This window comes from Zosterops lateralis (genome assembly GCF_965231275.1).
Source record: "Zosterops lateralis genome assembly, chromosome: 8".
Classification (NCBI taxonomy): Eukaryota; Metazoa; Chordata; class Aves; order Passeriformes; family Zosteropidae; genus Zosterops; species Zosterops lateralis.
The window spans coordinates 5,960,677-5,985,673 of record NC_139768.1 but is presented as its reverse complement, the minus strand read 5'-3'; the positions used below and the strand labels follow the sequence as shown (position 1 = coordinate 5,985,673).

Genomic DNA, 24,997 nt, shown 5'->3' with positions numbered 1-24,997 from the left:
GCTTGTCTTACCTAGCTCTGTTATAATAGGGATGTTGGCTCCTGTTGTAATGGAGGGTTGACGTAAAAGACCATGGACTGGACTGTTGTCTGGAGATGTCCTATCCATCCCAGGGGGTGTAAAGCCTGAAAAGGGAAAAAAAAAAAAAAAAAAAAAAAAGAAAAAAGAAGAGAGAAAAATAAAGAAAGTTTACAAAGGACAGACTACACACACACACACAAAAAGTCCCAATGCAAACATCCTTCCTTAAACAGCAATTAAGATTTTAAAGAGCATTGTAGGTAAATGGTAGTAGAACCATGAGGAACAAACTGCTTCCATTAGCCAGTTTTAGGTTTGACAGATCAAGATTTAAAATTATCTGCTTTCCAAGAGGACTACCACCTACGCATGGAAGGGTTTTTTCGTAATTTTCAGGTGCACCATTTATAATATGCATTGCTATGAGGATCACAATTGTAGGAATACTGGGATGGAAGGGTCCATTCTAAGAGACAAAAAAATAGGATGAAAGGAAAAAGACACAGGTTTTCAAATGGTATGTGAGATGATTGCTTGCAAAGAACTGGAAAGAGTGATAAAAAAGAAACAAAGGTGGGAGAATAAACATATTTGAAGGCACTCAAAAAAAACCAAAATCTGGAAACCAGCAATATTCACCTTTAAAAAATACTGTTTTCAGCCAGATTCTCTACAGTTTGAAATGGAGCTCTTAACATTGAGCTTTTTTTTTTTTTTTTTTTTTTTTTTTTTTTTTTTTTTTTGCCATATTATTCCCGAGTCTTTTGATTTCACATCTGACATCCAGGGACAGAATTTTGGTCCTCTGTCACTAATTCTGAATTCTCCATACACTTATTCTCAACTAATCACAGCCAAATTAATTCCTGATTTAAATTCACTATCTTCTTGCAGTGCGGAAAATGTTTCGCTCCATTACATTCATTGATACATTCACCTGCTACTGAATTCAGAGGAAGATAATATGATATTATCTACCTTATCTTTATTCAATTTGGGGACCAATTTACAAACCAGGAAATTTCTAAGCTAAATTGTAGTTAGCATGTCATACTGGTGCTGTATTGTCTTAAAACTTACAGTCTCTTGCAGTGATAACATCACTCTTAAACCGCCCCTAAACTACAAGGACCACTAGATCTGGGCTTCTTGATTTAATGGGATTTAATCTTCTCTTTCCATTCATCTATCTCTATGTTTTGTCTGTATCACACAGAGAAATCATATACAGGTAATAAAACTAGAATCACTGGGAAGAGACATAGCTCTGCAGAAGGTACTGATATGAATTTCATTCTGACTGTCACAGGAAAACTAGATGCAGCACGGTGATTGTGCAGGCAGGACAGTTTAAAAAGGGAGTGAAAAGTCTGCACAGAAATTCCTCAGGAGAAGAGAAATGGATATAGTATCTTCAACAGGCTTTCAAGACAAAAACATTGTCACAGAGAAACCTAAGTCAGTAAAGCAGTTCTATATAATATTACCAGTGGATAGAAAATCTTTAGAAAGTGTATTTCTTAGAGGCAATAGGAAATGTTAACAGTCAGTCATGTAATGCCACCTGTTGTGCTGAACTCAAGAAAACCAGCTTGGTGACAGTGAGCTGCAGTCCCAGCCAGTTTCAGTTTGCAGATGTTTCGTTGTCTCTGGCACTATGACTGAGAGCTGTTTTGGTTCTTTGAATGTTTACCTCCTCATGGCAGAGCCTGAGACTCCTCAGGCTTACCAAGTAAGTCTGGCAGAGATCCTTCAGTCACCACCTCATAAGTTACAGGTAACACTGACACTCTCAGAACAGCAGAGAAATTAAAGTGGGACTCCAAAGGGAGGAAATGTTATTTGAGGACAGGTGGGTATTAGTGTGACACCTCCTTCTGCAGTAGATCCAATGTTTTAAGTCTTGTATTCTGTTATGGAATGCATTCTTTTAGGTGGTGGAAGATGTGGCTGGCCTTTGCCACATTAGAAAAAGCTCAGGTAGCTGCAGATTCCTTAAGCAGTTAGATTGGCAGGCCCAGTTGGGTCCCCTGCTGAATTACGAGTCAAAATGGCAACAACAAGACTTTTCATACTCACTTATCTAAAATCAGATAAAACTAATATTTTTCTCATGCACTCAAGGTTTTGTACTGCAGGGAGTATCCCTAGAGGCTCAGCTTCTCCCTTTTTTCCTAAAGCCTCTCTCCCCCTATCTCAGGATGCACTTACTAAACCACCTTCCAGTGAATCAGGCCCTTCAGATGGCAGGAGCACAGCAACATTTCCCAGTAAAAAGAAAATTGAAGTAAGTTAGTGTAACTCATCTAAATGTGCAAGTTCTCCTCGCCTCCCCTTCACTGCTACGTGCACACACACAGAGACACGCACACTCTCCATCAAAGGCCATTTGTAGCCGCCCCTGTAACCCTCAGAATATTTGTCTTCCTGGGATGGTGTCAGAAGATTGAAGTAAATGTGGCATTTTTGTTAGACACAGATTGTCAGAAGCTCTGTAATTGCACGCTGCACACACAGTGCATTCAGTCTGAAATGCAGGAAGCATGTTAAAGGGATTGTGTTTTCTCCTTGAATGAAAAATAGACTTCGTGCCTTAATATTTTTCATCCTACTGTCTTGAAAGATGTGAGAAGTATCTGGTAATTTAATTTCCTAGCTCGTACTTAATTCAGACACTTCTAGAAATTTACTTTTAAGAAATATAAAAATCTTGGAATATTTTCAAGAAAAGGAAAACTGGTGTATTTGGGGATTTTGTGTGCTTATGTTTTGAGTCACAAGCCATCAAACACCTTCCAGACACATTCCTGCTCCCAAGTCACAAACTAATTTCCATACAGAGACTATTTTTTTCCTCCAGAAGAGAAAACAAACAAACAAACAAACAAAATCAACAACAACAACAACAAAAACCCAAAACAAAAAAAAGCCCCACAAAAAAAAAAAAAAAAAAAAAAAAAAAGTGCAGGAAACTAACCTGCTTTATCAGAACTTTCATTTAAAGGCATGAAAAACTACAAGTGACAGCTGTGCAGATTCAGTGAATGTGACATTTTTGAATTTCTTCAACTTGACAAGTAAACACCTTAAATCGGTAATGCTATATGCATAATACATGACCTGTATTTTGACATCCATCATCAAATGCTGACTTGAGAAAATACAGGTTTGTACGTCAAGGAATAGCACCCATAAAGCAGGGAGAAATTCAGGTCACAGGGTATTAGGAAAACTCTATTTCATTACAGGAGCTGAAACAAGCTAAGGCATCAGATTTAAGATCCATTTTCAGCTGTGAAAAGATTCAATTCCTCTGCACAGAGCATTCATTTAGAAATGACATGCTTTCCTCACAACCTCTTTTCATTTTCCTTTTCATATTCCATTTTCTCCTTCAGTCCCCAAACCTTGTTCCATTAATGCTCATAAAAATCGTAAAACAGGGCTGATAGTTGTGATCTTACAAACACAGTATCTCCTTGTTCTACAAACAACTGTGGGAGCTCTGGCTGCAATTGCTTAACAGGATCAAGCCCTACAGTAAACTCACATGCCTGTGCAAGTCTGAGCACAGTGCCTGTGGATGGAAATGCAGTGACAGCGGGGGGACTTGTGCAGAAGGGAATTCTCTCTGCCAACAATTAGGAGGTAAGGTACAGCAAAACTGTATCAGCTGCAGCAGCCACTGCATTCAGTACTAAATTGCTATACGGGGTGTGTGGTTGACTTTGTATCACTTGAATTTTGCTTTTTTGTGGCTTGCTTTTGTTTCCCTCACTTATTAAACTGGCTTTACCTCAGGCCATGAGCTTTTCCTCACTGTGGGAATTAGTTGTCAGTCACAGTCAACCCACTGCCATTGGCTATAGGGATAATCACTACAACATAAGAGTTATAGAATTATTTAGGTTCGAAGTGACCTTTAAAATCATCAAGTCCAACCACTAACCCAACCCCACCAAGTGCACCACTAAACCATGTCACTAAGGGTCACATCTAAACGTCTCCTAAATACCTCCAGGGATGGTGACTCCAACACTTCCCTGGGCAGCCTGTTCAAATGCTTGACAACCGTTTCGGTGAAGAAAATTTCCCTAATATCCAATCAAAACCTCCCTTGGCACATCTTGAGGCCAATTTCCTTTTGTCCTTTCAATTGTTACCAGGGAGGAGAGACCTACTCCCAGCTCACTACAATCTCCTTCCAGGTAGTTGGAGAAAGCTGTAAGGTCTCCCTTATCAAACTGAGGAAGCTTCAATAAGAGGCACCCCACCCCTGTCTCTGAAAGAAGATGCTGCCAAGCAGTGGATTAGGAATATCCTGGCTCTGAAGGGAACACAGGTTTTGGTCTCATGACATGCTCCAAACCTGGAGAGCTGGGAGCCAGCAGTATTGCTTCTCTCCTGGCAGCACCCTCCCTCCCCTGCCCTAACTCAGCTACCTGCTCTGAAGGAGTTTGAGCCTCCCTGCAGTTCTCTGCAGAAAGCTGATGGTTCAATGTCTTGATTCTGAGCAAAGAGCATTTCCCAGCTCCAAGAAACTATTGCTCACAGAAGGAGGTGGAAAACAATCAATTGCATCAGAGGTGAAAATCTAAGTCTTAAACATATTCTCATCTTTGTGGAAAGAGAACAAAGGGAAAACTTCCTTTCTAACAGGAGGTAGGCTTCTTTTACCAGGGGATGCAGGTTCTCCCCTGCTCTGAGCTCAGAATGGCCATAAAACCTCACTGCCCCTTACAAAATCCCACCTACAAAGGGATGAGCAGCACTGGGCTCTGTGAGCTCTGTGCCTCTCGAGCCAGGCTGACCTGTGGTGCTCCCAGGGAGGCACTAACTGTGTCTCATCAGTAACATGCAGGTATTCTGAGCTCCACAGTGGCACTGTGGTGAAGTTCAAAATTAAGGAATGCTGGCATGGCTGAACATGCCTTCTCTCCACTGAAAGCACCACCAGTTTTGCTCTGTTTATGTGTGAGCAACTGGCCAGATATCCAAATGATCTGCCAGTTGTGCTGGCCATAAACCATCAATGCTTGTTTCTTTGCAGGTCACTTGATTGAGTAATGTCCCACAAAATGCAGGAAAGTTTGCTCTTCATAGCAGCAAATATATTCTTAAAGTTTGCTGAGGGGACCAATAGAGGTTCACTGGGGTTTTCCTGTAGAGGGAAATTTGTCTTGTGGATGTGCACTGCTTCTGTTCTACTGACTCCACCAAGGCCCAAATGAGCATATCCTGAAAAATGGATTTTTATGCTACATTTATAAGATATTTTCTATTCTTAAGGATCATAATGGATCCTTTATGATTCTCTTCCCTCTTTTTTCTCCTGCTTTCTTTTTTGCCTCCCTTCCTTCTCAAAGATATATATTTTACTAAACTGAAACTCTGTGCAGGCAGGAGGCACTATCCCAAACTGAAAATCCACTTGACAAACCTAAAGGTTGTGGCCTTGTTATTAAAGCACCTTGTAAATTGATAGTGTCCTTTAAATAATGCTAGTTTAGGGAAAGATGCCATGGCATTCACTGGGTGATATATGCACTAAAGTCCTCAAATATAATTTAAAAAGCATATATACATCCAGCCACCTCTGGTTCACCTAAGGAATATGAGATAACAATAACATTTTGAGCATATATGAATAACACACAAGTGGTGAACTGCCAAACACGCCCCCGACAAGTTATCATGCAGAAATATGGGACAAAGTATTTTCATTAAGCAGAGTCAGCCAAAAAGAAATAATTCTCAAAAAGGACCTCACAGTTGTATCCCTTTGCTACTGTTTGCTGACAATGTCATTAATATTCCTGTGAATTCAATTGAATGAGAGACTATACCTGTTATTCTCCCAAGTGCAGCCCTTGGGTATACCTGGAAAGTTCAGCAGCAGTCATGCAGCTAAAGAGCTGCTGACATTCATGGGAATCTGTTACAGCCATTCAATTTAGAAACAATTCTAGCTTCAGTGTCCCATAGGGTCTGAGACAGAGAGCTGTAGTTTAGCCTGAGAACCTGGAAATCCTAAATTCTGGCTTCAGTTCTGACTTTTACTGCGATTTGTGCTGAAAATCTAATAATCTCTTGGAGATTATCGCTAAAGGTCTGGAAAAGGAGAGGAATGTGGGAGAGCAGATGTGACTACGTAAGCTCCCAGCTCTCTCAAAGAGAAAGAGCATCTTTGGAGATGCTCCATGCCCAAGGCCCAGGTAAGGCCCCCTATGCTCCACTTAAACCAAGGTAAATCTAGAGCGTGGAGGCTGAAGAAGGATGTCTTTCTCAACTTCAGCAATCCTCCAATGATTGAACATTGAACAACACCTGGAGCTTTGAACTCAGAGACAATGTCACAGAAGTTGCCACCTTCCTGCCAAGAGAGTGCCCGTCTCTAATGTCCCTTCATTCACGTTCTGCTGAATTACAGAAACCTGCAGTGAAAATGTCCAAATCAAAGCTCTAATGGATGCACAGGGCAGTGGGATCAATGCTAGTTTCTGTTCCCCAAAGTGTGAGATCCATTCCTGGATGAGTTAGTGGCCCCATGTGCTGTAAGTGCAAATGATTTATAGGTCTGCTGGTTCTTGGGCGGCTCTAACAAGGTAGGATTAAGCTGTAAAAACAAAGATCAAGAGAAGGATTAGAGTTTCATCATCTTGAGGTCTAGCACTGAATCACACCACATTGATTCCATTTCAATTGTGAACAGCATAATATATTAGAAAAGCATAATATTTTAAGCCTAGGGCAGAATCATGTATAACTTAGAGGGGTTTATTCACAGGTATTATACAAACCTTTTCCCAGTTTAAGTGCCATTTTGAATTTCACTATCATGCACCCCAAAAGTCCAAATGAAGTCCACCTGAAACTGCCTAGTTTTTTTGTCGATGGCTTTGCAGGAATATTTTCCCCTTCACAAAATCATATGTGGTAATTACACAAACCCTTATTCTGCCAAGGTTCACCACAAGCTTACACAACCCAAAACTACCAAAACAAATGGGCTTTCTTTACTAATGCTTTGCAGAGCACAGCCCTAATGTTCACTTCTTGCTATTTTTCTCACTTTAAGTAAGATAATATACAGTTACTAGCCATAGCCCTTCCCTCAAGTCTGCCTGAATGGAAACTCTATTTCTCTATACAGTAAACAAAATTAAATTTCTTTTTTTTACCTTTCTTTACAAACTTTATTTTTTAATTGTTCCTACTCTCCATTTACCATTTAATAGTTTTTCTACACTAGGTGCTTCTAGGGCCCAAAGTTGGTAGCATCTAACTGTAGCACAGGTTTGCAGCTAAAATGATTTAGTATACAACAATGCCAAACTCCTTTCAGTTTAATCATTAATCAACTCTGCATATTTAGACCTCAGGCAAAAATAAATGTGCTGAATAAAAATTATCAAATAAATTAAGCTATATTACCTAGTTTAGAGAGACAGGTATTCAATAACTAGAAACAAAATGGAAAACTCACCACTAAAAATGATGTATCGGCATGTTAGATGAGACTCTACATTATGTCATTATATCAAAAAAAGTAAATTTTTCCTTAGTGTAAAAGGAAGAGCAAAGCCAGATATCGTAGCAAGTAATCAATTAAAATACTTGAAAAATAAAAGTAACAGTGTTGTCCAACGTCTGATTGGCAACTACTGAAACATAAATTAAACAAATTTCCCATTGCTGCTTATGGGAAAATTATGCAGATTAGAATTTGATTAGGTTTATATCATGAGAGTCAATTTGGACTTTTAATCTATTAAGCTCCAATAAATGAGGCATCTGAATAGCTCCCCTGAGCAGCAACAGTAATAACGACAGCAGTCATTTTTTGGAATACATATTCTGACAATTTCTTTAGCAGACAAGTCCACATCTTTAAGTAAAATTCCTTTGTTACTTCTACAAAAAATTCAGGTGTTTGCCGTGAGGAAATGGATATGTACAAAATGCTTACACAGACGTTTTACCATAATCAACATCTGTCACTCTGTTCCAGCAATATTGTTTTTCCATCAACTTGGACTTACTTACGGTCGACTTCATGGTCTGTGTGGGCTAAACAGTGCCAGCAGACTTGCAAATTACTCAAGCTGGAACTGAGCTGGAAATCTACAGTAAAATGTCATTAATTTCTCTAAAGGCTGGGTCAAAACTAAAATCCCACATTCAAGGCTGTCTTGGGGATCAAAGATTGAACTGTGAAGGCTAAAGCCCCATTTTATCAAAGAAATCTGAACTAAATTCCCAGAGCTGAGCTTTGAGACAGGTTGGATTCAGATCAAGACCACCTCTAATTTAACTGGCAGGTATGCTTCATAGCCCTCCTGCATATTTCCTGCAGTCTAATCTATTTGCAAGTATACAAAAGCTCCTCTCCTATATTACTCTGTTGTAAAATGCAACTCCTCAAAGCCTGCTGACTAGAGAGCATGTTGTGCACATGTCCTGTCCAGCCAGATTTCACCAAATCCTAGAGAAGCTTTTAGTGGGCAGGTTGCCTTATGCACATAGTCAGGTGCCAGTAGGCAGGTGATTAAAAAAAAAAAAAAAAAAAAAAGTATTTTAAAAATTTCAGGGCTTTATTAAATGCTCATAGTGGAGGAACATGGATCCTGTGTTCATGTGTGAATATATTTTGTGAATATATTTTCTTTGAAAGAGACTTTAACATGAAATTTAATTCTGGAACTCAAACTTTCAGCATGCCACTACAAAGTTTTTCTGCAAGTCAGAACTTTTTACCATGGCTTTAAATTGAACATCATAAATTGGGGGAAAAAAAACCCAGTCATGCTTTTTGACATATAAAGGCTACTGCCTTTTGTAGCACACAGCTTCAGAGTTTGTTAAAGACATCTTTTTACATATTGTGTGAAAATGTGTATTAGGTTGATTTTAACTATACCAGTCTATATAACAGTAACTCAACCAACGTTCCCTTGGAAAGCACAGTAAATCACACAACCTTTTATTTCTACTCCCTTTTTTTTTCACCATTTAAAAGACCCAAATACAAACTGTGCAGTTGTGGAATCAGGAGGAATGTGAAGTAGCTCCCTAATGAAGTGCTCTTGAATGATGTACCAGTAGCAATATATAAGCTACTGATAATACTTAAGGCTGTGTGAACAAAATTGCCTGAAGATCAGCAGTGACACCACTGATGTCACAGGGTTCGCCCAACCTGTCAAGTGTGGGAACCCCAGCTTCAGTCAGAATCAAGAATTCAGAGAGCAACTAACGCCTCTGATGGGCATGTCCAAAGCATACAGTCAGGAGCTTAAATAAAGAGGTAATTTGCTCAAATATATCAAGAAAAAAGGAAAGGTGTTCAGAAAACAAGTGAGGTAAAGTCTGCTCTAAAATGAAAATTCTATTGCTAAGTCTGCACTGTTTTGGTTCACTGTCTTTCTCCTCTTACAAACATTAATCTTAAAAAGAAAATGAATTCCGTATCATGACAGAATGACTCATTATTTTATCAGTTTTTTTTTTTTAAATCTCTAAGAGTTTCCCTTATCTCTGACAGCTCAAATGTCTTTTTATATTTAAAGAAGTATCAGCAGAAGTGTCTCTACACCATCCCCTTGTTTATTTTATTTATATGGGATCTGAAACCCATTACACTAGCAAACAAACTGGTAAAGACAGTGATAACAGTAAAATGTAATGTGGTATTCTTTAAGCAGTGAAAATTAAATGGCAATCATAAAATGTACACTACAGTATCCAGTCACAGTACAGACATCCTGAAAACTTCCAGCAGTTTTTTGTGGCATCCTATTTGTTTGGCTTTGTTTTGTTATAATTTTGGTTTTCGGTATTGACCACTTATTATCATCCATGCATCTAAATACTACTTTAATCTCTACAAACAATTAACACATTGACTTTCCTATCCTTTATTGGTTAATGGAGAGTTAAATGGGTTGATAAAAAATAAAATGTTCTCTTCCTTGTTTTAATTTCATTAGTACCAATATCACTGGAAATAGCTTTATTTTCAATTTCAATATTTTTAAAGAGTCTTTAGTCTATTTATTATTATTTGATAGAATTCTGAGAATAAATATTTAAGTTTGCAGTGTAGACTTGTGTTGCTAGTGAGACAGCTTAAGGAGTGGTGATTTTGGGCCAGTCTAAAATATAAATCTGCCAACAAATTGTAAAGGCCAATTTACATGTGACAAGGTGAGCAAGTTGCCGTAAAAAAAAAAAACTAGACACAGCCCAAAATTTTAGAAGCACTCCGTCTATGTAATTCAGTCTATTTCTTCCACTGAAAATGGAAGATATCTCCAGACAGATGAGTTTACATGGCCACAAAAGAACTGGATATTTAATTAAAAATTAGAATAGAAACAACACTGTAGGAATACTTTCCCTCTCACCACATAACCACTAATCATGCTCCTAAATTCATAGAGTATCTGATGATTTAAGTTGAATAGAAAATTTAAGCAAGCAACAAAACTTCAAATCAACATGAAAGGTGGAGTCTCCATTATACTTCCACAAGATCTACTTCAAGGTTCTAAGGAAAATTTGCACATATTGCCATGACATTACAAACATTTTGTAAGATCTTAATCTTGTCTCTAAATAAGCAACTACAAAAGTTTCCATTACCCATAAACTTTGGTGTGTTGAATAGAAATAAATGATAAGAAGTAGTTCAGAACTTTCTCCAACAAAAAATTCCTAACCTACCATTTACAAAATTAATAAATTACTTTCTCAGCTCTGGTTTGTTCAGATGTTGAAAAGCTGCAAAAATACATTATTAGGAGCACAATAGTGTTGATTCTCCAACAGAGGCTATGCCTCGAGTCAGCCTGAATATCCCATTCTGCAGATGCTGAAAGAACTAGCAGGTTCTTGATAACCAGAAGCTAACAAACTTTTAGAAAATGCCGATTATGGAAAGTCTGGGATGTCTCATATTTAATCACATCCAACTTAAATCAACAGGTCTGTCTTGAAAAGAAAATGCCAAGAATTTTATAAATTTTATCTAAAGCTGTCAAAGTTCTGCAAACCACTAGCAGGTGATAGATTCTGCTTTTCTGCTTTGGAGATCACAGACTAGGATTACACTGGGAAGAACAAAAATCCAGCTTTCTCCTTTAATGCTATCAGACTGGTAAAGACTGCTAGATACTGACACTTTGTATCTTCTTCCAGAGCAAAGCAAAACCAGTGACATTGATCTCTGAAAAAAACCATCACCTTTATGAATATAAATAACCATTTATTAAGCAAACAATACGTAGTGAAGCAAAGAAAGACACCAGAATTATGCTCATGAGGCTGCCTGCTGTGGTACATTACTTTCAAACTATCTTGCGTTCCTGCAATATATTATCTATATGTTCCATTTTCTTGAAGTTATCTTCATAATCAAGATGCTATCACAAGTATCATGGGCACTGGAACTATTTTTAATTTTCATTTAAAGAGCAATTAAAGAAAGACAATGGATACACAAGATAATAAAGTAAGTGATTAGCAGCATGCAAATGACATAGGCTTAATGATAATACCCTGTTCTATTCTCCAAAGGGCCTGTTGAGAGAAGCCCTTCCTACATGTGGTTGTGCAGCTAATGTGCCTCAGCCTACAATTACAACATTGCTGACACCATTAACCACTGAAACAACATCACTTCATGAAATCCTTGTTGTCTCATTAAAATGCAAAGGGTCAGGTAATTTACCAGCATTGTGTGTCTACTTTTGTTGTGGGTAATTAGCAAGCATTACCCAGCATGGACTCCTACTGGGAAATAGTTAAACTGTGAAATATTAGAAAGAATTTTTTTATATTGGATGGGAACTTGAAACATTTAGAATTATAAGCTCAACACACCTCTGTATTCAAAGCCACGAAACACAGACCATTTACACATTTAATGTCGTAAGGTTTTTATGGCTGGTTATTCCTGAAAATTAACTTCAGATTTTAAAAATTTTCCTTAGTATAATTGGATCTAGATATGCATCTTCTTACACAATTAAGAACTTTTAGAAAATACACAGAGGGAGATGCAAAACACCTTGCAGTTTCTTAAAGACTTACATATGGTTTCTTAAAAATTGGTTTTTTTAAAGTTAAAACACAGAGCTTGGTGCAGTACATTCTAAAACTCAAGTTCCCTTTTGTCTTGCTAATTGCGCCCTCATATCACTATTTAAGGGAACCCTGATAACATCCACTACCAGCTCACATCTTGTCAGGGAGCAGAATGGTCTTTTATTCTTTAAATGGAAGTTTTGGAACATAAAACACATCCCAATAAAAGTGAACAGAAAATTATGAATTCATTAAACTACTTTGGTATCTTGTGCTATATATAATATTTATATTCCAACTACTGTAAAATATGCTTTAATATCTTTAGGCAACTCTAAGGACTTAAATATTTATAAAATGGCTAAAGATAAAGTATAGCTCTCTTATTCCTACATACAGATGATGTAAGGCATGCAATCAAAGACAATAACACTTTCAACCCATTTGTCATCTTAAAGGAGCCTTTCAACTTCAGATCCCTTGTGTGCAATCTACATAAGAGTTGTTGCCTACATAGGCAACTCCAGAGGAGTTTGCTCCTTAAAAACTACCAAGAGTGCTATACTTCACATAAAACAGGGTTTTCTGAAAATGGAGACAAAACTATAAATTTGCAGGGAAAACAGCTCCAAGTGGGGCTTCAAAATACTGCTGTATTTATCTCTGGGACATCTGGGAACAGGAAGCATTTTGATTTAATATTTCATAACATAGAGGCAATTGCTTCCTTGCCTGGTGTATAATTAATGCTCATAAAAAGAGTGGTTTTTTTTATTCCTAAGCATCAGAAATGCACAAAACAGTACACCTTCATAATAGGGGGTTTGCTTTCAAGATGTTTAACAGCAAATAATAATAAAATTGAGTTACCATAAATTGATAACAGTTTTGGGATGCTTAAATATAGTTTAAGTGAGATCACGTATTTGATGTACTGTATTATCTACCTCCTTCGTCCTGTTTTATTTTTTCTCTGGCTGAAGCAGAACATATCTTAAAGTAGAAGAGGAAGAAGCAATTGTGAAAACTTTAGGGGATTTGGGCCAGGACCCTACAGCATTTCTCAAATACAGAGAAATTGTCTCAAAGGAATGTGTCTCTCCAGCCATTCATCCAGCACATTTTTACTGTTTTATAAGCAAAAGAATTTGAAAGAACTCTTTTCTTTAATATTTTTTCTCTTTCCAGGAAAACTTAGAGAGAGATGGGAAACTACTTTGTGTGTGTAATTCCAGTAGGCAACATTAGTGTGCAGCTGCAAGGAAAGGTACCAAAAATATGAAGGATGCTGCATGGGATCCTTCCTGTCAAGGGTTTCATGTGAAGACTGGAAGCCAAGCAAGGTCCCAACAAAGCTGGTTTCTACACCACAGGAGAAAACTTAAGTGAAAAGCCTCTCTCCCACTCAGTCTCTTTAGTTTATTTAAGTCCAAATCTTGCAAAGACCTGCACATAATCTAACTTTACACAGGTGGACAGTTTCATTGAAGTCAGAGAGATTTATTAACCTGTATAACATTGAGCACATAAGTTTTGGAACAAGCAAGGCTTTAGATTGTAAACTTGCCAGGGCAAAGGCCATATTTTATTCTTGTATATATCAGGACTATGACAACAAGCTCTTAATTCCATCTAGAGCTCCAGTGTGCTACCATAAAATAAATAACAGCTATCAGCTGATCCATCTAGTTCAGCAGGATAAGAAATTATGTGCATGTTGCAAATAGATAATCCTGAGTTATTTATCACAGTGACCTGATCTTCAAAAATGGGACTATTTTTTTGTGAGTAAATATTGATATGGGACATGCCTGGCCCTTATCTCATTTTTCGGTTATTAACTTCATTACTTAGGATGGTCAGACTTTGTTTTGAAAAGTGCTAATGAAACCAAACTACAACAAACACTTCAAAATTCAGTTAGCTAAAAAAAATAATCACTCAATCAAGGAGGAAATTTTGTTAATTGGATCATTATTATTTTTGCAACAACTGACGCTAACAAAAATACAAGGAATGTTCAGACACCAGTATAAAAACATCCTTAATCAGATGTTAACCCTACTCTAAACTATCAATCCTGTAAAACCAATAACTCTGATGTCAATACAAAAAAAAAAATAAAAAAAAAAAAATTTAAAAAAAAAAAAAAATAATAAAAAAAAAAAATTGAAAATGTGACTGATAGGATTAATACTGTCTTGGAGAAGATCTTTTAAAACATCTGTGTGAATTAGGTAATTATGAACAAGCTTTAAGTATAACAAGCATTCTGCAATCTAAAAGACACTGATATACAAAGACACTCAGTAATCTTAAGTGTTGAAAAGAATAAAGCTAATGTCATAGCTCACTTTGACACTTTAAAAACTACCCCAAATCTTTCACTTTCTGTCATCACTATTCCTTTATTTATTTTTAATATTACATCAACATTTAACATTCTACATTTACTTATAAGCTTTCCTAAGGAGGTTAAGTAACTCCTTAAATTCTGCTATTATTTAGTGCAGCAAAATAAAGTTTGACTTCCTGTATTTGAAAGTAAGGTTCTTCATTCTTTTGTTTTCATGAAATACAATAAATTAAATATAGGACTGGAATTGCCACAGAATACTGAATTCCATAAAAGCCTAAAAATTAACTTCATCTATGATTATCCAAATCTATATTCTGAAATACTAACTTTAAAACTTATGACTATAAAACAAGAGAAATAAGATTCAACATTCACTAAACTCCCCTCCTTCAGGAGTAAAACTATTGCTTTAAATTTATAAAAAGTTTTCTCTAACAGCATTGAAATACAGTTACCTCTGAAAATGGGATGAAACCTTTTCTAACAAAGCACTTCAGACAGTATTTATACTTTCCCCTTATTTAAGAATTTTCTCTCATTTTCCATCCAAATAATATGGTACTTCTGCCTTTTGCTAACATTTCAGAGATAAAGCAATCAAGATTTGCTGATCAGTAGAGATGGAAAAGAATATATTATATGCAAGCACAATGGAAAGCAGATCTCAGATTCATTTTAGTGAGAAACTTCTTGCAGCAAATTGTGAGACTAAGTTCATAAAACTTGGCAGTGAATGAGAATTAATGATCAGATTGTGAAATAAATTTTACAAAACTCTGTGGCTGTTTCTGTCCTTTCAATCACAGTTTAGGATGGCTCCAACAAAAGGTGACAATGAAGTTATAAGTAATTTTTAAAGGAACTAAATCAAATAAAATTAAACCTGTACAGGGATATTTTGTCTTGTGCAATCTGTTACACTTGAAAGATGGTGTGTAAAATTCTCAGTATGTTTACTTGATTTTATAGGATTTTCCCCAGAAGAATCCTGCCATGATGTATGAAATGCATTACCCAGGAGTTCATCCAATCTTCATGTTTTGCTCTTTATTCTTTCTTGTTGGAGGATCTATTATGAGAACTGTAAATGAAGGCCCTAAAAAGATCTCTCATGTGTTGAAATAGTGTTCCTAGGGAAAATTCTCCTAAGTTGAAGTCATTCGGAAAACAGCTGCAATTGTTACTTTGCTGAAATACGTCTCCACTGCTGTACTGTGATCTGTCTTAGAATGTCTATGGACAAAATGTTACTATACAGCCTCCCTTTTCTGTACTTTAGACCTGCTTGGAGCTATAAGATCACTTTTCTTTATTGTTTAGTAAGTGTTTTTTAATGAAATGTACTGCTCTTATTATATAGGACTCAAAATAAGCTCTAAATCACTATCCAATAAAAGAAAATTATTGAGTTGGATAGCTAAAGTTACTACCCAGAGGCTACTCTGGTACAGTATTTATAAATCTCTAAACAGTTAGGTATAATTGTCTTTCTGGGTTTTGGGATGAAAGCCAAATAGCAGCTTTAGTTACAGCTGAAGATAAATATTTTGTGTTGGGCCATGTTCATCTGGTGGATAAAATAACAAGTAAATTCCAACCAAGTAGGACTCTAAGAAAAAACCGAGAAACATAAAAAACGAAATGGGAATACTCAATAGATGATACTTGAAGAAGAAAGGATGGAAATGTCAACAAAATGAAGGAAAGGAAAATTACTGGAGGTCTCCCAACTTAACAGCCAAGGCAGAACCCATCCCATACTCAGCCCCCCTGGGTGCTTTGGAAAAATGTCATGATAGAGGAGTACGTGTTATGACTATGGATCTAATATTCTCTGGTCTGCCCTCCAACATACTTCTTGATGAAATTTCTGTTTGAGGGAACAGAATGAGAAACAGAAAAAAAAGAAAAACTAATCTCCAGTACCTGGGGGTGACCTTTTTCTCCAAAACAAACACACAATAGGAAAACAATCAATCAAGATCTATAAGAGGAAATCAAGATAAACACAGGGCTTTCTTGTCACAAATAAAACATTTGGTTGAGTTTATAAATAATTTTGTAACGAGGTGGGCCAAGCTCCCACTTTACAGCATTTTGTCCTCCAAAATCTGAGGTATCTTAATGAAACAAGAGTTTGCTGCAGCTTCAGTGGGAAACACTTTGGCCTTTCTGCCCTTGGAATCTGGGTTCTAGGTCTCCCAAAGGCAATGAACTGCCCTGATGATGTCCAAAAGCTCATTTTCAGGACATCAGAGTCCTAACCTCCAGCAAGCCCACGGAGCTGCCCAGTCAGCTTTGGAATGATCAATGCGGACGGCCCTGAGAATGCTTTCAACGTGAGAACTTTGAACAGAACAGGTTTAATTCAAAAGAACTTCCTGCTCTTTTTGAGTGGAAGTACACATTTAATGTAAAGGAGACCAGAAAATCCTTTCAGAACTGTTTGTAAGCTTTCCTTCCTAAGGAAGACAGCTTGTTTCCACACACAATTCTGTGTAGTCATGCATTTGGTCGTATGTGGCCAGACAGCTGATGATGAACATAGATTTGACAACTTAGATAGTTTACTGCCATCCCCTCTGGATATGCCAGGTCATTTGTAGCTCTGGTCCAGATTATTATTTTTTTCCTGTGTCTTGGAACTTTGAGTTGGATTTTTCTTCTGTGGAAGGTCGAGGCAGAGCACTGTGCTTGGATAAGATGCAATTCTGGCTAGATCAGTTATGACCCAAGACAGGAAAGCCAGAGGACAAAAATGTTCTGCACTACTTATAGAAGGCCCAGATAATTAACCAGTGCAAAAGCCTGGGGGTATTTTAACATCATAAGGAGATACTATCAAGTCTTCATTTCTGTATGAGAATGGCTGTGTGTGTTTTAAGTTCATCTTGAACTGGTAATGAGAAAATCCTTTGTTGATGCAAACCAGATTAATTCACAGCTGATTTTTCAGCAGTTAACTTAATCCATTGGGAATTGCTAGCCCTGTTGTTATAGAACTTTTTTCTTTCAGCAAAGTTTGCTGTCCTGTGTCCACCCACCTGTTCTTTCTACAAGATCTTTCCTCTTGGATTGCACCTGGGTTCCATTTCAAAGCCATGGAAAGGGCATGTCTGGATGGATACAGAGGGCTGGCTAGTGATGGATCTTGAAATGCCTGGGACTGAAAGTGACTTTGGTGTCAAAGCAGGTAATGAGGATGAAGCTCAAGGAAAAAGGGAGTGAAATCCCAAAATTTGTGGGTTCTTCTCCTGCTACCAACATAAAGCAAAGGAGTTATGGATATAGCCCTGTACTTCAACACTTGCCAATGATTATGGCTTATCTGATGGTTAAATAAATTTGTGTCCTGGTTTTATGGTACCCTTCTTGTACTGGTGTCATCTTTTGCCTAAAGCTGAAATGAAATAATCACAGATACAAACTAGAAAGATCCTTGTATATTCAATAACCCATCAATTAAATGGCTGCATTTTTTTCAGAAATGTAAACATAAATTATATACCAGGTTTTCATATGAGACTCCACTGCTTGGTGACTACACAACTATATATATAATACTATTTATTTACTCAGAATAGCAAGGGTAAGGTCATACTGCTAAATCCTTCACCAAAAATCTTGCAACTCAGCCCATACATTCCTTAGACTGCTCACATATTTTGTTTTATTTCTTCTCTTTTCAACACCCTGTCATAGGTCAACTGACCTCCTGCCACACCTCCAGATTTTCTAATGTCAGTGTTTCTGATGATCAGTAACATAAGTAACATAAAAGAAAGACAGAGAAGATCTGAAGCATGATGTTGATGAGGATGTCTTAATTCAAAGTCATACATTAAGATCTAGAAAAACTCAGACTGGCAATACTGGAAGTTTGTATCAGCCAATGTGTTAAGGCTAAGTATGTCAAGCAATATACAAATGTAAAATGACAACTTGCTCTGTAAATAAAGGTATTTAATTGCCAGTAAGAATCTGTGAGTTTTTTTCTAATACATTGCTTGTTGACCAGAAGAAGTTGAATCACCTAATTTCTGTAATTGTCATGATAGTTGTGTCCACCGTATGTTAAAGCTGCATTTCACAGACAAAAATGTCACATTGCATATAATTTCCAGTAAAGTTTGTGCTATCTACTAATCTAACTGCTTCTGACAGTCTAATCATTTTGTTCAAGGTCTTTCATGAACATTTACTGTATTGAAAGGAACACAACCAATTCAGGAGTTGTGGATTTCATAAACAGAGAATTTACTGTAAAGGTAATTATTTTCTGAAGCAGCTGGGCTTGCAAGATCCCCTCCTTATTCAGTGCTTCCAATTAAAATAGGCTGCTGGTTACCTGCCTTATGTCATGTCCTGTTTCCCCAGAACAGCTATGGACAGAGCCACCTTTTATTTAACACGCAGTCTGGTATTTACCTGAAGAAATGTCAAAATTTTCTAAGAATGTGTTCACCTATTGCTCCTCTGCTTCTCTGCATCAGCAACATTTAAAAGGGCTAAAGAGATTTGGACTATGGCCAGTGTACCCTTCCTGACCTACAGAGGCTATTGCTGTAGCAGCAGCCTGGGTATTAGAGAGCCACAGAACAATTCAGTCTGGAAGGGACATCTGAGGGTCTCTGCTCTTATTTCCTGCTCTAAGCAGGGTCAACTATGAGGTCAGATCAGCTTCTTTGAGCTTTATGCAGTCAGGTCTTGAATACCTGCAAGGATGGTGGTGTTCCTGTGGTGCACAAGGCTGGATATTGACAGGTTTCTCTATTCTCACTGAGGGATGGTCTGACCCTGGTACTCCCAGAGGTAAAATACAACTGTTGAGTGCTGGAAATGTCTCTAACTTCTGAGCAAAGACAGAGAATTCTCTCAGACTGTTGGTGCTCAGGAAGAGCTTCTTGATTAATTAAATTATGTGTGTGATAGGAGAGAGATTGATCAAAGAACAGCCATTAGCCTGGTAGTGAAAGTACAGATTTAGTTTTGAGATACAGAATTTCAAACCCCAGGTCTAAACCAGCAAAACAAGGAACCTTTATGCCTGTCTTCCACTTCTGCAATGAGTTTTCTAATCATGACTATAAGCTATCAGAGTGTGAGCAAGTCAGTTGCACAAATTTATGAGGAAAAAACCCTAAAATATTTGGGGTTGGGTTATTTCCAGACCATAGATTTGAAACTTTCAACACTCATGGGATTGAAAATATTCCTTTTCTTCTCTAAATCTACTTCTTATCCAGAAAACTGTCCAGTTTGACTTTGAAAACTTCAAGCTTCCTGGTACAATTTAATTTCAGTATTAAATCCCACTTTTTTTATTGCTGATTCTAAGAAAGAATTTTCTATGTTCAAGTTTCTATATTCAAGAAGTTACACTGCAGCATCTGAGTTCTGGCACATAATTCCCATTTCCTGATTAGAGTGTAAAGAGGAAAACCTGAACTTAATCTTGGTTCTCACAGTCCTTGAGGGAAAACTATCTCTAGATCAGGCTCACAGGGAAACTGCAGACCAAAGCACAATCCTTTCCACCTACATTTCTAGCAGAACCAGATCCAGAGGGAATATTTACTGCTGCAGTTAATAGGTTTATCAAAGGTAGGACTTCAGCTGCATAAGCTGCAAGACCCTTCAGGGATGGGAAGATGATTGTTTTTACACTGATGGTCTTTGCCAGGGTGCTTATGACTGCTTTGCAGCTGCTTTGCACAGGCACATATGGTGTAAAATAGCCTTTGGCTACCTATGAATCAGTCCCCTACTCTCAGGAAAGATTGAAAGATTTTGTTCAATGTCCTTAAATGGGATGAGTACATGTCAAACTATGGGAAGGAATCAGCTTTGAGTTAATTCTCAGTGGCTTCTTGAGCAAGAAGTCACCAAAGCTGTAAAGAAAATTTTAAGTGCTTATTCTTTTTTATTTAACTTTTTGGCTTGTGGTACTCAAGGTTGTATTTTCTCTGTAGTTTAAATGTGTTTTACATAAAAAGAAATTTTGTTAGACAGAAACTTCAGGTATTCCAAAGAATAAGTGCAAGTTATCATCTGTTCTGTAACAGCAACTCACCCTGTAAAGGAAGCCACAGTGAGAAAACGACATTTTTATGTATTATCTAGGAAAATTGTAAAATGAGAAAAAATGCCAGTTTCATGTTCATTCATTTTTCCTCTGAAAGATGTGCTCTGTGATGTAGCAGAAGAAACTACGTGACTGTCCCTTTAAAAGCCATCATACCAATCAGCAGGTTTAACTGTCAAGCAAGCTGATGTAGGGCTCTTTGAATTACTGAGTGAGGGATATTCTTCCTGCCAGGTCCTGTCCCCTGTAGGCACCGCAGAGAAGTATTATAGGGCAGTCCTTACCTTGGGAATTAGCCTGCAAGACCCCAATGCTGTCATCAAACTGCATAGATTTGATGTTGAGTGACGCCAAGATGCATTCCTTGTCCTGCAGCGAAGCATCATCAATATTATTCTGATTGGCTGACAGGATAACGCACATGTCGCAGAGGTTGATGTTGACAGCCCTTAAATCAGCCCGACTTAATGGCGTACCCTTCGGCACAGGGAGGAAAAAATAAAAAAAAAAAACAGGGGGGTGGCAGAAGAGAGGGAAAAAAAAAAAAAAAAGAAAAACAAATTAAAGATTGAGAAGGAGCTTTGGGAAATTATTTAACAAGTATCTTTTTTATGCTCTGACATTAAGTCGGTCTAACTACGTGCCAGGGAATAGGAGATGTGTGCTAATCTAAAGGGTAGTTGGTGCTGATGGCAGCATTTTAGGTTCAGCCTCAATACTCAGTCAAGCTATTACTAACAAACAAGGAGCAGGAATAATGCCAGCGTTCTACATCTCATTGGTGACTTGAAATTGTCTTGATTTAAGTTGCTATCATGTGGCAACCTCTGGCTCTCTGAATGTAACAAGGAGGGGATGTTTTAAATATCTATTTATCTACTACCAAGTCACAATGGTCTTGGGCAAAGGAACAGCAATTTAAACAGGAAAGCATTACGTGTCCTGCACATTTGAAATGCAATCAGGACAAGGCTATTTTTTCTACCTAAAGCAATACACAGAAAAGGTTAATCCTTTTCAAAGCACGCTTTTGGTGCTTCTAGAAGGAAAACACACTGAGCTTCAAAGCTGTGTGATTAAACCCTCTGAAACAGAAACAGGACTTTATCCTAAACTGTACAACTTGTGCTTTGCTCCCTGTTCCACAATCCTCAATCATAGAATGGAATAGAATCATAGAATCATAGAATGGCCTTTGGATTTTTTTCATAGTTAACAAAGCTGAGATATGACACTTAACATAATATTTTTTGTTTAGAATTACACTTGCCTTTCACATTCAGCAGTCCACAGCTGCAGTAACAGAATACTAAGTCTGTCACAGAAGCTGTGAGGTCCAGGAAATACACTTTTTTTTTTTTTTTTTTTTTTTTAATGGAAACTAGATTCTATCCTGGTGCCTCACATGGTTTGGTACCCAAAGACTCCAGTGATGAGGAGACATAGTTGTCCCAGGGTCATGCAGTGACTTTCATAAAATCAAGTCAAGACTCTTGTCTTGTATCTCCTGATCATTTATGGTGAATACCTCCTGAACTCCACTGAGAGTACTCAATACAGAAGTGAATTTAAGATGCACAGTGAAGGAAGAGCTCAGTTCTTATTCAGTGACTGCCAGCCTAATTATTCCACGTAACTTTCAATAATTTGAGGCAAGAAACTTTGTGAAAAACAGTATGTCTCAAATAGATATGATTTCATTATAAACTGCTCCAAAGTTAGAATATGATTATTCCAGGCACCTTAATCCTGCCCTTTGTGCCTGTACTGTGCACCAAGTGAAGCAGGATTCCTGGAAAAATAATATGCAATCATGTAATTAATTAAAGGCTCACTGCTAATGATTTTATGCAAAGGGACGGAATTAAGGCTGCCTGAGGATATTTAAAATTGGCATTTGCCTACTTTTTAAGAGTTTACTCAGCAGCTGAAAGGCCTCTTAATACAGACTTTAAATTCCACTTTTTTTTTAAACTAGAACAAATGTTTTTATATTCAGCTGTAACCACATCTCCATCAGCAGCAAGTTTTACCTCGTGAACCAAAGCACAGAGAGGTATGAAAGTGGTCTCCCTTTAATAGGTTCCTACAAGTATAATTTCAGAAACTTAGGCACATTTTTAAATTAATATAATTAGATCAGAAAATTGCTGCTATTTTTAACTTTATATCACTATTTTGAACCAGATGGGCCGGAAAAAAAAAAAAAGGAAGAAGCAGTAATGAAGACTGTGTGGTCTTCAGCACCTTTGATTACTATGTCAGATACAATTCCTTTATAAAATTCTGTATTTTTAAAACTACATCAACTAACTGTTTAAGCTGTTCGAGTCAAAATTAATCTAAAGCTATTCTGAATTTTGGAATAAACTGGGGAAAGTAAAGCTGGTGTGCATTTCTTTAATGCCTCTTTAGAATTAAGAATCAAAACTTTGCAAAAACACATTATAATAATGGATACACACACATTATAAACTGGAAGCAGTAGCAGGATTCTATTCTGCCCAATAGTTCAACAGTTTTATCAATTTAATTCTGATTCCCTAGTCTTTAGCCTTCACAGTGACTGGAATTAAAAGGAATTGGCAGAAAGAGGAGGATATTAACTGACCAAATCTGATATTGACACCATTTTTGTGACAGCAGAGAATCTTGTGACACCATCTGGTGGATCAGGTTACAGAAAAATGCCAAGGGCTAACACTAAAACTGCATTTACAGTAACAAAGACCTACAGTCTGAATTAATCAAAAAGCAAAGACAGTCCTTTCATTCTATAGCTATTTTCCCAATTATTCAGTTAAGGTTATATCCATCATCGATTTATTTGTTTATAGCTGCTGAAATGAACTTATTAAGAACTAGTAAAGTCATAACTTTTCATTCTTAGAAAACATCTAAAGTAACTTTACTATATAACATGCTGAGATTTTTTTTTTTCATACTTATACCATGGGTTCCCACATGTCATTTATAGCTATAGTCACCTAAAATCACCAGCTTGGAGGGCTTCATTTGTTAGTCCTGGAGCTCTTGCTTCTACATTTTGATCATATGAGTGAATCATAATTATATGTAGGAGAAAAAGGACCTTTGCAGTTCAGTGGCTGTATCTACTAAGATCAATAGGGGCTTTTTGATTGATTTTAAAAGGGTCAGGGTTTTGCTGTACTTCCATACAGGGCTCTGAACTGAAATGCCAGGGCAGGGTTCCTTACAAAGCAGTCTAGTCCACAGGAAGTCTTTATGAATACATATAAATATTATGTAGACAGAGTAACAATAATTTTTTCAAAGGTTTTGTGGGTATAAAATCATAAATAATATCATAAATAACTACTGTCATTCTGTCAGGGAAATCACAACATCAGAACTGGCTCCATGCAGGGCACTACAGTGAATGCTCAATACATAACACAGCTAATACATCTGATAGCAGCTGAAATTCATCCGGTGAGGATGATGAGGAACCAAACACTGCAGCAAATATCTTCTAATAAGGTCTCACAGGGCTCTGTTTTTATAGACACAGTAAAGGGAAAATCTAAGTCCTCAGGCCTATAAGTAGACAAAAGTAAAAAAGCCTAAGATCAAAGTCAGTACGAATCTGTCCAGTTGGTGTCCTAAATAACAAAGTATCAATAATATGGCTTTTGAACTTACAGGCAAGATTGAAACCTTGGGGAAGTTATGCAGTGTCTCCCATTCCCTTCTCAGGTATTCAAGTGAACCCACAAACACAATGTGCTTGAGCTCATGGTAGTGAAAGTTGCTGGCTCGTAATGGCATCACTAAATTTCTTAATCCAATCAAAGCAGATTTAACATCCCCAAATATGCAAACGACTACATGCCCACTTAAAACTGTCATCGCTGCTTCACTTCGAGTCTAAAAAAAAAAACAAACAAACAAAACAAAACAAAAAAAGACAAGGGGAAAATGAAACAAAGGGAATCTTAAATCATATATTGAGTTTAAAACCAGGAAAAATACAACTGTCAATATTGGTCATGCACAAAGAAGCAGTTTGATAACAGCTATTCATTTTATCCTTAGTTATATTTCATTAAATGTGCTCAGCAGAAAAAAAAATGTACTTGTTTGCAAATCCTTCAGCATTTGGGAAGACATTGTATTGGCCAAATTCTGGTCCTGTGCAAGTTTCTATACATGGGGATTGTGACTCTGGTTACTAAGTACTGTGGGTTTAGCTAAGGATTATAGAGAAGAGAGGCAAAATCATGCCCTAGTTGACAAATCATAGCTGGGTTTTTTTCAGGACCAATTTGAAAAGGAAGATGTTGAGTGTCCAGTGCTCCTAGTAGGGCTTTGTGATATTACTCAGATCCAGTGAGTTGAGGATCACTGTCTCTTAGAGCCAAAGCTCTTATTTCAGGACAAGCTGCTGTTTCCCTGAGAAGCAATCTATGAATGCTCTACCCCGC

General features: G+C 37.2%; 1 protein-coding gene across 6 annotated transcripts in view; it reads right to left on the bottom strand.

Moving 5' to 3' along the window:
* Positions 1-24,997, bottom strand: part of KCNMA1 (potassium calcium-activated channel subfamily M alpha 1) — a 412,932-nt gene that overhangs the window by 22,844 nt on the left and 365,091 nt on the right. For all 6 annotated transcript variants that reach the window (XM_083866064.1, XM_083866060.1, XM_083866061.1 and 3 more), the window contains 3 exons: positions 24,216-24,440; positions 20,837-21,029; positions 12-125 (listed from right to left, as the gene is read on the bottom strand). In XM_083866064.1, coding sequence (XP_083722190.1) covers positions 12-125; positions 20,837-21,029; positions 24,216-24,440 — 532 coding nt within the window. The remainder of the gene's footprint in view (positions 1-11; positions 126-20,836; positions 21,030-24,215; positions 24,441-24,997) is intronic.